This window comes from Lepidochelys kempii, chromosome 15, assembly GCF_965140265.1.
Source record: "Lepidochelys kempii isolate rLepKem1 chromosome 15, rLepKem1.hap2, whole genome shotgun sequence".
Taxonomy (NCBI): Eukaryota; Metazoa; Chordata; order Testudines; family Cheloniidae; genus Lepidochelys; species Lepidochelys kempii.
This window is the reverse complement of record NC_133270.1, coordinates 24,484,544-24,498,097: the sequence shown is the minus strand read 5'-3', so window position 1 is coordinate 24,498,097 and position 13,554 is coordinate 24,484,544. Positions and strand designations below refer to the sequence as shown.

The 13,554-nt window shown below is 49.5% G+C and overlaps 1 protein-coding gene across 20 annotated transcripts in view; it reads right to left on the bottom strand.

The window, feature by feature from the left end:
* Nucleotides 1-13,554, bottom strand: part of NCOR2 (nuclear receptor corepressor 2) — a 412,043-nt gene that overhangs the window by 28,802 nt on the left and 369,687 nt on the right. For 19 of the 20 annotated variants that reach the window (XM_073313442.1, XM_073313441.1, XM_073313453.1 and 16 more), the window contains 5 exons: nt 12,472-12,558; nt 11,411-11,691; nt 9,389-9,743; nt 3,604-3,831; nt 2,766-3,020 (listed from right to left, as the gene is read on the bottom strand). In XM_073313442.1, the coding sequence (XP_073169543.1) occupies nt 2,766-3,020; nt 3,604-3,831; nt 9,389-9,743; nt 11,411-11,691; nt 12,472-12,558 (1,206 nt within the window). The remainder of the gene's footprint in view (nt 1-2,765; nt 3,021-3,603; nt 3,832-9,388; nt 9,744-11,410; nt 11,692-12,471; nt 12,559-13,554) is intronic. The other variant, XM_073313444.1, reaches the window with a different exon arrangement.

Here is a 13,554-nt window from a genome sequence, read left to right as displayed (position 1 = left end):
CTGTCTAGGGCTAGCTGCATAATTTAAAAGCTGTTTCCTGCTCTGGGGTGTGAACCCCTCTGGCGATGGATTATTAAAAGAGGAAGCATTGAAAAATTAGGATCTCACCATTGATACTCTTGGGGCTATCGGCATTTATTATTTCTACCTAGCAGCCCCAGTCACGGACCAGGACCCCACGGTGCTGGACAGACACAAAGCACAAAGGTAGTCCCTGCCCCAGGGACCTTACAATTGGAGGATGAAATCCACCCCGGTGCAGAGGCCCAGCTGAAGGCCCAAGCACCACGTAACTCCCAGTTCAGACCCATCTTTCACAGGGGGAATTTCAGCCTTGGTTCACTTAATGCCTTTCACTCAGCTCGGACAGTGAAAGCGGAGGAGTCAGCAGGGCTTTCTTCTGAACAGTGGGTTCCCAGTCACTGCTCTGGGGGTTCTAACTCTGCAGCGTGGAACACCCCACACATGGAATTCACTGAAATTAAACCAACAGGGATTGTCAAGCTCTGGAATAGGCTTCCAAGGGAGGTTGTGGAATCCCTGTCAGTGGAGGTTTTTAAGAACAGGTGGGACAAACACCTGTCAGGGATGGTTTAGGTAGACCTGGTCCTGCCTCAGTGCAGGGGGCTGGGCTAGATGGCCTCTCAAGATCCTTTTCAGCCCTACATTTCTGTGATTCTATATACCCTGCGTTCTGTACACGCCAGGGTATGAGAAAGGGCAGAGTCAGAGCCTGAATGGAGAATTCTCTCACTTGGGGGGCACTTGACGGGGGTCATTAGCTCAGATCGATGTGTTCTGCAGGTGAGACTAGCATAAGAGACATATAAATTTTAGTTCTGGAGTCAGAGGGGACCCCCAGATTCCCTGCGTGTGGGATTTTAGCTGGAGGGAAACAGAGTCAGCTGTGAGGAGAGGCCTACTCAGCACAATGAGATGAGAAAGTCCCCCTTGGTCTTTTCTCAGGATTTACACTGTGCTAGAAGGGCCCAGTTCAGCACAGTTCATTGGAGATACTGTCTATAAAGACCAGTACAAATGGGCCACTTTTGCCCAGCGATGGGAAGGCAGAGATCCATTTGCATTGAGTGAGAATATGGCCACAGTCAGCGTAGACTCAAAGAGCCAACCGTGCAACAGCATAAATGCTATTTTACAGGGCTACGGACCTCTGGAGCATGTTCTGAAGAGCTGGAAAGCCACAGATCGGCTACCTGACAGTTTGAGAAGATGCAAGCAAATGTTACACCCACATCCACACAGCAAGCTTCTCTCATTATTAACAACCACACTTCGCACTCATGTAGCATTTTTTAATCTTGAAAGAGCTTTACAAATACCATGGGCCAGCTTGTGGAGTCCTTACTCAAGCACAGCTGAAGTCAATGGAGCTCCCCAAGTGCTCTCCATGGAGAGGAAGGGCTCCATAATCCGGCCCCTCACTAAGTCATCCTTCCGCCTTACCCTATGCTTTCCTGAGCTAGTTTCCAGGGTACGTGCCCAGATCACGTTCAACACACCCAGGCTTTCTACTGTACCTCTCTCTTTCAATATTACACTCTTGGTTTCTCACCTCCTTCAGTCTGCAAGGTTTCATTGGCACCTGAAATTCCTGCCATTTACTCTGAATCTGGCCCCACTGCTGGGGGATGGTTAAAGGACTGCAGGGCAAGGGACAGGTTAGTGCAGAGCCATGTATTACTAACAGAAATAAAAACCTGCAAACTGCTAGCAGTAAAGAGCTCAAAGAACAAAAGCAACTTATAGAGCAGCTCCCAGCCCAAGGGATCCCAAAGTGATTTCCTCTGCGTGTATGGAATCACTTTGCCTACCACTGAAAGTCCGTCTCTTTTTGGGGTGGCAGCTTTCTAACAGCCTGCAACAACTGCACAACTGCTTAGGGCAGGAAGTAGAGATCAACAATGTATTCAGTTTGGAGGGGGATTTAGGGGGGCTGAATCTGGCTAGGACATGCCATGCCTGAAAAGAAACCCAGCCAAACAAATGATCCTGACTAGTCACACACAGACTGGGACGCCAGTGTGGTTTCATCTGGAGGAGGGTGCAGAAGCAGCAGCCCAGCCCCTCGTTCCACACTGGGGGCACTGCACCCAGAATTGGATCCCATCTCCCCGCAGAACACTGAGCCTCCCTGAACGGGTCGATAGACTCAGGTTTGCAGTGGTTCTCTAAAAACAGCTGTATCGAGAGTGCTTTGCAGCCGCAGCGGGGCTCTGATACCCACCCCCACTGCTTGGCTTCAACACCCCGGCTCCAGTCTGAGCCACGGCTTCAAAGCGCCATCTATCCAGCAATTCTTAGGAGCGCGACAGCAGGCCCCGCAAGTCCAAGTGTGTCGGGCCGGACTCGGAGGCTCACTGCCACGGGCTGCGCAGATGTACCCCGAGGGGCTCTCATCCAAGCACGGCACTCTTTAACTTGCAAGAGCTGATCAAACTCCAGCCCAAGGTCACGTGGCTGCCCCCGAAGCAGTCTTGAGAAATAGGCTACGGAGACTGACAACAACTAACCGCCTTTGCACAGATGGCTCAGGAACCGCTCAACCGGCCGAAGCAAAGATGCTCCTGCCCCCGGCGCCGGGACCAATGTGGCATACCAGTGTCCATGCCGCATGGGTACTGCCGTTGTGATCTCCACCACAGAAGCCCTGCTGGGTGTTACGCTAGGGGCCTGGGGTCAGAACGACAGCCCTACGCCTTTCAAGAAGAAAAAATGCCACCTAAAAACCACAGACAGCTTCATACTTCGAGGACCTGCAGCATAGTTGAGAGCCAGCGACGGTTCTCGGGGCGAAAGTCCGCGCAGCATGTCCGCCCTCTGAGCCATAGCAGTGGCAGCGGCGTTCTGGTGCATCTGCTGGGAGGTGATGTAGTCGTTGATGATGGTCTGCCTGTTCTCCATGGCGGCAGTGTCTGGGTACCCTCTGATGAGGTATGGAGGGTAGAGATGGGGGTACGTCGGGCTCGGAGCAAGATGCCTGGGCAAATAGTAAGCAGCAGCTAAAAGAGAAGATTGAGATGAGTCAGTTTTCCATGTAGTACGGTCCTACGAGGGGGTGGCAGAGCCTGACTCATGAAAACTAGCGCTCGAGAGCATCCGCTGGGACGTGGGATAATTTAGGAACAAATGAGGTCCAAATTAGCGAGCACCAGGAACCCCCCCGTCTGGCCTTCAGGCTGGGGAGGCCTATGCAACGCACCAGAGACATCAGCCCCTGTGGGCACGAGGGTGGAGGAAGCTGGCTTTTTGCTGTCTCAGGGCCTTCATCTGCCAACTGTGCAGAGGAGCAGTGTCAGAGTAAGGATGGAACTGAGTCAGAGAAGAGCTCATCCGAGACGCGGTTTAAGCTAAAAAAAAACGTTACTCAGCAGTGAAGGCAGCGCTACTTTAAAAGCCCGTTTCCACAGCTCATTGCGAAACGGAACGTCACCAGCCAGCCAGCGACTTGTTACGCAGCTTAGAACAGAAAGGCCCCCGGTTCTGTTCTCAGCTACGCTACCTTCATAGCAGTGGAACCCAAGGCAGATTTTTTGCCCAGCTGCCCAGGGCTGCTCCTGCCAAGTGCCCCAAATAAAGGAGTACCTGCTTCCAGTTGAATTCCCCTGGGAATTGCAGCGGGGTCGAAAGCCAATGGAATGTGTCCTCTGTACAAATCGACACCACTCATTCCCCGGAGTAAATGTTCATAGGGGGAGATGGGATGGTGATGGTCCGATAGAGTAGCGTGAGGAGACTTGGAATTGGTGATGTCTCTTGTCGTGGGGGTGATCTTTCTGTCCTGGGATGCTGGCTTCCCAGCCGTGATGCTCCCTGCAGAAGCAAAAGAACGTAGTCAGAAGAGTCCGTGCTGAAACACGCTCGCAGCCACGCCCCGCTCTCAGAGGGGCAGGCCCAGCTGCCGCTGAGCTAAGGGGAACCCTCCTTCCTCCCCGATCGTTATTATTTTGTTTATAAACTGAGATCGTGCCCAGAGGCCTCAGCCAGGTTGAGGCCCCACTGCACTGTGCATCGAAGGTAGAATGTGGCCCTTGATCTGAACAGTTACATCTACAAATGAAGGGCTCCCCACAGCCCCCAACTGCCTTACTGATTCTGGCACGTACATTGAACTTTGTCAAATAAAGAAGCGTTTTGATTTCTCTGTTTAAACCTACCGGGCTCATTGCGCCCTCAGGGTCACCGTGGCGACTGACACTGCCTTCAGTGGGAGCTGCCATAGTTTACCTGGGGTCAGAATCCGGAATGTGACAACAGGTGCGATTTCTGAAAGCGCCTCTGTGATGAGGGAGGATGACGAGGGTCCCACTGAAAGCAGCTGCACCTGATTTTAAGAGTTTGGCTCTCCCGTTCTGCCCATGGCAAGTGTGTTCCTAAGTCAAAACCCCACCCTTTCGTTTTGCCTTTCGAATTGCTGGGCCCAACGCAGGACAGGCACAAGAGATAACAAGTCAGAGCAGATCTCCTTGGCAATATTGGTGAGAGCAAAGGCTGTTACTTCTATAAAGAGAATGAGACGCTCCCCCTGGGTAACGCTTTTGGGGCTAAATTCACCCTTGGGATAAGGGGGTGAGACTCCAATGGCTTTAACGAAAAGGGGAGTCATCTTCCCCTGACATCGATGGAGTTACCCTCATTGACGGCAGTGAGGTATTTGCCTGTTCGCATTCAAAACACTCTAGGAACAGTGATTAATCCCCAGCATCCACGACAGGAAAGTAAATCAGCATTCCTGTTATTACAGCTAGGGGAAGAGCGGAGGGGAGATGGTGGGGGGGGGCTTGCCCAAGATCAGCGCCAGAGCCAAGATTCGAGTTGAAGAGTTTCTGGCTCCCAGGCCTGGGCTCAGCCACTCTAAGGACATACCCATGAGAAACATTTCAGAGACAACCACAAAAGCAAATCTTCTCAATGCAACTGACCCTCCAGCCTGCAGGGTCTTATCTTCTCCCACTTCTGCACAAAGCTCTCCAGAATCTTGCCCTGCCAGTTCCCTGATTTGGCTCCTAAACGAAAGCCAGTTTTTCCCTGAATGGATCTCACATTTGCCCTCACAAAGATCTTCACTTAGCCTCAGCAACGGGCCAGGGACATCTGACAAACATGCTCTCCTGATGCAGTCCAACAAACTTGACCCATCTGAGTGGATGGCAGCAGCTCTTTCTGAGTGCTCTGCTGGCAGCAGAGAGGTTAATGTTACCAGAGAGAAAAAAAGTGACCCTGGAAACTCAAAATAAACATGATGAAACAGGGCCCAGATGGTTCTGACAGCAGCTCTCCTCCTGCGCTCACCAGGAGCTGTAAACACTTTCATAATACATGGAGAAGCAGCTGGAATAATGTCAAGCTTCTTTCGCATCCCTATTAACTCAGAGCTGGCGCTCTGGTGGCACATGGGTCTCGTGCTCACCCTCTGTACAGAGTGGATATCTCCAGGCTAGCTAATTAGTAACAGCAAGCCCTGATTTTAAGAGTTACGCTCAGCTCATCCGCTCTGGGGAGGGAAACATACCATGTGAGCCCAGGGTCCAATCAAAACAGCTTGAATGTCACATTCTTACAACAAACCACTCACAAACAAGCCACAGACCCTGAACTATTCAGAGACGTGAGCCAGCGTGTCATTTCCCAACAACAAATAAATGCAAGAAAAGCTGTGATCCGTTTGCAGACAGGCAACGAACCGAAATTCCACAAATCGAGGATTCTTTAGGGATGACTCAACCAGCTCCAGTTCGGACAACAAAGCTAAGCTGCTCAATTTCACTGTCTCATTCTTATGCGCTAGCCCTGTTCAGTTACGTTTGGGTTTCCAGCCCTGCAGGGACTGGTTAATTCCCCTTACAAAACTGTTTTCATTGACGCAAAAATAACCATGGAAACGTTTCAGGTTTGTATCGTCATTCCCTCGGTTTTAACAAAATCTCAGCTACTTGGCAGGGCCCTGTACATCAAACCTGCCAGGGTTGCAGAGGGATGCACTAAGTGACCCAGAACAGCTCCTTCCAACCCAGAAGAATGATGCTATGATTTACCCTTGCAGAGCCCCTATAGTGTCCTTCCTGTTCACGCAGGAACCCTGTCAGCTACAGACACACAAAATGACGCCTCTTTCTGCTGGAATTTAATAGAAATATTCAACTCTTTCTTGGGAAACCTCCAGCCCCTCTGCATGTAGCCTCCCCAACACCAGTGCTGCATATTGGCCAAACGTACGAATCACAGAGAAGCCAGCCAGCCAAAGGGCCTTTTTCTGAAATGAGGCATCTTGTTCTGCTTTGGCAAATGATCAGTCTCGAGGGCCTGTGGTGGTGAAGGCCCTATGACTAGACTGATCACACAGACAGGCAGACAGAGAAGTGTCCCCCACCTACAACTGTGTGACTTGTAGCTTGCTAGAGAACAGCAAGCACGCATGGGGCTCGCATTGCTTGGCAATGCTGAAGCTAGGGCATGGGTTTTCAGCAAGGAGGGAACGACTGATTTCCCATGTTCATGTGTCCGTCAGAGGGAAATCCCATTGGATGAACACTTTGGCTTACGTTTTCAAAAGAGACTAGTGATCTTGGGTGCCCAACATGGGCTTGATCTCTACAAAGTCAGGCCCCTTTAAGGTTTCTCATGGTGAACACTTTAAACTCAGCAGTCCCTTTTGAAAGGTGACAACAGTCTAAGTACACTCTGTCCCTGGGACCCCACATGTGGCTCTCAAGAGGAAGAGCATAAGGGGTGGAACATGGCCTTCTCTTCTTGGGCCAACCAGGCTCCTTTTTCCACCCCCTGTGCGTTTGGGGAAGGGTTGTTATTTTTGGTAATAGTGTTGGGAGAGCAGGGTGAGATCAAGGGGACCTTTTGCCTTGGTTCTATTGGTTGTTGGTTGGCTATTGGTTTGCTTGATTCTACTGGTTGTTGGGTGGGGTGGCTTTTGGTTATTGGTTTGGCCTGGTTCTGTTGGTTGTTGGGTGGGGTGGCTACTGGTTATTGGTTTGGCCTGGGTCTATTGGCTGTGGTGGCTATTAGTTTGCCCTGGGTCTATTGGTTGTGGTGGCTATTGGTTTGCCCTGGGTCTATTGGTTGTTGAGTGGGGTGGCTGTCATAACCATACAGCTAAGGGTAGCCTAGAATGCCTCCTTACCTGTAAGGGGTTAAGAAGCTCAAATAACCTGGTTGGCACCTGACCAAAAGGACCAATAGGGAAAGAAGATACTTTCAAATCTTGGGGAGAGGCTTTGTTTTGGTGTGTTCTCTTGGGAAGTAGAGAAGCATCAGGTCAGAAAACTCCTTCTCCTAGAAACCATCCTATAAGTCTCTCATATTACAAAAATTGTAAGTAAAAGCCAGGCAAGGCGTGTTAGATTATCTTTTGTTCTGCTTGTGAATTTTTCCTTTGCTGGAGGGAGGTTTATTCCTGTTTTTTGTAACTTTGAAACTAAGCCTAGAGGAAGTTCTGTTGTGTTTTTGAATCTTTTGTTACCCTGTGAAGTTATTTTCCATCCTGATTTTACAGAGGTGATTTTTACCTTTTTTTAAAAATAAAATCCTTCTTTTAAGAACCTGACTGATTTCTCTATTGTCCTAAGACCCAGGGGTTTGGGTCTGTGATCACTTTGTAACCAATTGGTTAGGATATTATTCTCAAGCCTCCCCAGGAAAGGGGGTGTAAGGGCTTGGGGGGATATTTTGGGGGAATAGGAACTCCAAGTGGTCCTTTCCCTGATTCTTTGTTAAATCACTTGGTGGTGGCAGAATACCGTCCATGGGCAAAGAATTTGTGCCTTGGGGAAGTTTTAACCTAAGCTGGTAGAAATAAGCTTAAGGGTTCTTTCATGTGGGTCCCCACATCTGTACCCTAGAGTTCAGAGTGGGGAGGGAACCCTGACAGTGGTTATTGGTTTGCCCTGGTTCTATTGGTTGTTGGGTGGGGTGGATTTTCAAAAATTCTTCTTCTCTATTAAGATCAAGGCAAGGTCACCATGGCTCTCTTTGGTCATCCGTCTCTCGTTCGACCCTCAGAGGAAGCACGAGGCGGCAGGGACTGCACTAACGCTCTTGGACACAGACTGCAGTTTTCCGAACTGCAAACGTAGTTTGGGTCACTGGCACAGTCGCAGTCAGGATGAGATTTATCTAGCTCTGCCTGATGACTCAGGACCCAAGGCTCTGGCTGGATCTAGGGGAAAGCGTTGCTGGAGCTGATGCTGGCTGTTACAGTAAATGCGCTCTACACACTTGTGCTCTTGTCTTTATGTTTCACCAAGCAACCAAGAGTTAACAGGACGAAAGGAAACAGGCATTTGCTGGACTGAAGAGCAATCCTATCAGCCAGGCAGCGAGTCATTCTGGCTACGTCTGTGCTCTGGATTGCTAGATTTGCACGGTGCCAAATTCTGCCTGACCAAGCAACCTTGCTGGCTTTTGAATGTGGCCTCTGAGAGCAGCTATGGCAGCACAATCCTAGTGCTCTGACAGGCCGGGGTCTTGCTCGCAGGCTGCTGGTGAGCGGCCCAAGTGATTTCAACGCGTGCAGATGAAACTGCACCCCCTGCTGGAAACACACAACCATTCTGAGGCAGCAAAACCCTTGCATCTCCCAAAGGGACGTCAGATCACAACAACCCAATGGGACTGTCTCTATCTACTGGCTAGCAGGGATTATACCCAGCTACAGCCAAAGCCCTCAGATGCTATGGTGCTGGATGAGGTATAAATGCAGAGCTGGGCAGACAAACACCTAGACTTGCACAGAAGAGAGGGGAGAAAATATCCCCCCTCCCCCCAATTTTCCATGTTATGAGTTTTCTCCCACACCATTAAAATACGTGCGTTCCAAATCAAAGCCTGTGTACAGAGTAGACGTCTCCTCTGCAGCACGGCCTTCAGACTCGCACAGGGCCAAATCCCATTCTCAGCGATTCTGGTGTCAATCTGGAACCGTCTCCATTGGCTTCCAAGAGATAGTCCAGATTTACACCACACCATTTGGTCCACAACAACTACTGCACATTTCCCTCTAGCATTTGTGAGGGGACAGCAAATGGGGGCGAGGGTGGGAACCCGGCCAATGTTCTGTATGCTCCAACCTTAGCATTTCCTAAAAGCCCTAAGTGTCCCCAGCACATTAAGGGTGTGCTGGAGAATAAGAGTACTTGTGGCACCTTAGAGACTAACAAATTTATTTGAGCATAAGCTTTCGTGAGCTACAGCTCACTTCATTGGATGCTACTGAAGGCATCTGATGAAGTGAGCTGTAGCTCATGAAAGCTTATGCTCAAACAAATTTCTTAGTCTCTAAGGTGCCACAAGTACTCCTTTTCTTTTTGCGGATACAGACTAACACGGCTGCTACTCTGAAACCTGGAGAAAAAGTTACCTTCAGGCTGCCTTGGGGTCGACTCCCTTGTGGATACCGGAGAACCTCGATGCAGATGGCTACTGAACGCCGCCCCGTGGTCCTCATAGGTAAGTGGGCTACGGCGAGGCTTTCCAGGCTCAGGGACAATCACAGGGGCTCCCCTGGTAATTGAACCTCCGGAGTTTGTAACTGGGCTGGGCCTGCTTTTCAGGCTCTCCTCGTAACATGCTCTTTCCAGAGTCCTTGGGTCTTGCATGACGTCCAGCGAGTGCACAGAGTGAAAAGTCCTCCCTGGGCTCCCGATGATCGACAGGACATCATGCTTTTTGGCACTTACTGAGGAAGAGTTGTTGTCGTATTTCAGCGGGGTACCCTGAGGAAACAAGGCAGCGAAGAGGGCATCAGAGTGGGGAAGCGAACGCAGCGGGGCAGAATCAGTGAAGATCACCATTTGCTCTTTCAGGTGGTCACTCACACTGTGTGCTCAGCCTGGGACCCAGGGTGGGATATTCCAAAGCACCGAAGTGACTTGGAAACAAAAGTCCCACTGAAAATCAACAGTGTGTTGATTTGTGTTCTCTAAATAGCACTAACCCTGTACACAGAACTGCACCGGTGAGACTCAGAACTAGGAGGTAATGCTATTCCACTGGAACGCGTATGGGTGAGCGGAGACTCCTATTCCCATGGGACTCAACATCTCCAGGAGCTACAGCCCAACAGAACATGGCATGTACATGCACATTCCCCATTGTGACAACAGGAAGATGAATCACCATCAATGAGTGTCTATATCCACTGCGCTTCACCCACACCCCCCACAGAAATAAGATACAATCCACAGTCATGAATATTCTAAATGGCTGCTATCGAAACGCTCCATGTATGGTGAGAGTCCAAGCCACGAAACGTGCCCCAAGCACTTGTTCCTCAGTTCCTAAAGCCGGCCCTGCTGGAGGTGACAGACCCTGCTCTTAGTGACACCTATGTAAACCAGAGTCACTCCAACTGACTTCAGTGAGTTCACTTTGGGTTTACACCCATGTAACTGAGAACACAACAGACCCAAGAAGTTTTCATGTGGTGGGTGGGTGTCTCAAAAAAGTGGTTAGAAAGGGGCACTCTTCATTAGAGAGGGGCCAAAACTGGCATCATTCATCTCATCCCACCACCCCAATATTTCATGGTGGGGGGAGGGGAGGAAGAGGAAGGAGGAGATTAAGGGGGTGTCGTGTAGACAGAACCTGCATCTGAAGGCCCCTGGTTTTACAGAACAAAAACTTGACCAATGACATTTTTGCAAAAGCACAACCCTCTCCACTTTTTCCCGTCTCTACAACGAGCTAGCCTAGCTGAGGGATCTGGATTCTAGCTAGCGTGGCTAACAATAGCAGCCAAGACGGCGCAGCGTGGGCATCACACAAGGCTAGTGAGCCAAGTGCGTATCAGGGTCTGTGTTGGGCTTCTATTATCTGCACTGTACTGTCTTCACTGCAACTGTTACCTGTACCAGCTGGGTTCAAGCTAGCCCGGGGCAGTAACCCAGGCAGCTTTGCTGTGCAGATCAGACCCTTAGTTTAACTAATTAAGTTTGCCAGGAGTCTACACAAGTAATAAGACCACCTTAGTTCTGAGGTTTCACTCATACCCCAGGTACTAAATGATTCAGTCGGGCAATAGGTGAAAGAATCACTTGCAGTGTTTGCTAGGACTTAAAATATCCTCTGGACAGAATTCCTATCCCACACAGAATTGCTCTGACAGGTCACCCACGAAGGGGCAGGACATGCAGCACCCTGGAGATCTTTTCAAGCTCTGTGACACCCTGGGTGTGCACTGGGCCCCTCTGGGGAAAGAGGGCCAAGTATGTGCCAGACTTTAACATATTTCAAAATAGGGGGCAAAGTTCTACGGTAGACACCGCCATGGAGGCCTCTCTTCGGCCCAGTCCGCCAGTGCTTGGGTGCCATCATCCACCTGGAGCCGTATTGATCCCCTTTACCTCACGCAAAGTTACCTGCCCCCCCCCACGGAACGCACCTGTGTGATAGATCCTTCCTTCAGAGGCCTTGCTGCCACTGGGATGTCAGGCGTGTGCCTTAACTCTTCCCTGGGAATCTCGTGGATCGATCTTCCCGCTTCCTTCACGGTGGCAACGAGGCCTTCGTGAGCTGCTTTCATTTTCAAGGGAGCGAGGCCCTCGTGAGGCCTGACTTTGTAGGTGTCGGACAAGTCCCTTGGGGGAGTGTTTTCCCTCTTGAGCTGTTTGGCTTCTCTTCTGAGGTAGTCCTCGTGGCCCTCCACATAGGATCGCGGGATTCCTGCAGCCCCCCCAAGAAGGTAATGCACCAGCGTGATTCTCCAAAGAAGCAGGGTCATGCAAACTGAATGATGTTTACGGCCCCTATACAGGCTGTGGGCCATGGGGGTTTGATGGAGTTCATATGCAAAGCCACTACAAAGCCTGGGCAACCCAACTGATTCTGCAAAGCCCCAACTGCCTTGCTGTATGGGGTCTTAAAGACCAAGAGTGGGATTTTTCAGAAACGCTCTGCGTTGGCTCAGCTCTGCTCTCAGTGAGCTCCCCAATGGGAATTTTACCAGTGACTTAAACGAGAGCAGAGTGAGGCCAATGTCATAGGCTCACTTCTGAAAATCTCACCCTCGCCATGCAGCAGATATGATGATGATGATGAATACCTAGCTCTTGCCTATCCCTCTGCATCATTAGATCTCAAAACACTTGACAAAGGAGGTCAGGATCATTATCCCCATTTTAAAATGGGGAAACTGAGGCCCAGAGCAGGGAAGTAACTTGCCCATGGTCGCTCAGCAGGCCAGTGGCAAAGCTGGAAGTCGACCTCAAGTCTCCTGAGTCCCTGTCCAGTGCTCTACCCACTAGGACTCTCTGCTTCTCCAGTTGCTGTCTAGGTCTGCAATGTGACTGCAGAACCAGTGGGACAACTCAGTACTTAGTTCCTTCCGCGCTAATTGCATCCAGAGTTAATTGATAGTGCTGAGCTGCACATGAGGAAAAGTCACAAATCATGGCCTACCCTCCCGCATATATACTTCCTGATGTGGATACTTGCCAGTATTACCTTGTGTAATTGAGCCCCGAATATGATGCTGTTCCTTTAAGTTATGGGGACTGTGTCTGTCGGGTGGGATCGCTCGACCCATTAGACCTAGAATAGGCCAAAGAGAACAGTCAGAAAGTAGCAAGACTGCTGACATTTTCATTATACTTTAAAGGGACACTGACAAGAGAGAAATCACCTAATTTTTAAAAGTTTTCTCCAGTAATAGCACCACCTGGGATTAATACAACAATGCTTTCTAAATAGCTAGTTTACTTTTCTCCTTTTGAACTACTTGTTTACTTCTTGTACTTGGGGGACCAAAAGGCCAGACTGGTCAGTTTCACTTTCTTGGTTTCCTACTATTGCTGTCCTGTTTGGATTCAAAACCCTGCAAGGGAAGGTTTTGGGTTAAAAAAGCATTTGCAGGTCCAGAATGATCATCTTCCCTGAAAGTTTTTCCTGAGACGCGTGTAAGTCAGTAACACCCAAAGCGTATGGATAGATGCCAACACCTCCAAGAAAAATATGATTCATCTGCCCATTAGATAGCAATTAGAGAATTGTAACTTCAAAACCGCATCCCTTCCTGCTTTATAAATCAGAAACCCACTTTGCCCCTTCTCCCGCAACATTTCTGTGTAACTTTTCCCTGCTTTTAGTTCCACGTGGGTCTAGGGAGAATGAAGATGCCACTATTAAAATATATAAGCTCTACAGATAAACTAGATACTCGGATCCCAATCCAACAAACACTGTACCACTTGTAAGGAGCCCCAATGAGATCAGAGGTTTCACATGCATAGTCACTATTATTATGGTTATTTATTATTTTATTACAGTACGGCCTAGGAGCCTCAACCATGGACCAGTAACCCATTGTGCTAGGCACTGTACAAACACACAACAAAAAGACGGGCCCTGTCCCAAAGAGCTTACGATCTTATATGTGCAGAGTTAGCTGGCTCTGATGCTGGGTTCTCTTGGTAATGGGGCCAGAAAAAATTTCTACTAAATGTTAGTGTTAGGATTTGTAAAACCTTTTTTAGGGTTTATTTTAAGCAAAACCTTTTGCAGCTAGAATTATCTGCTCAAGTCCCTTCA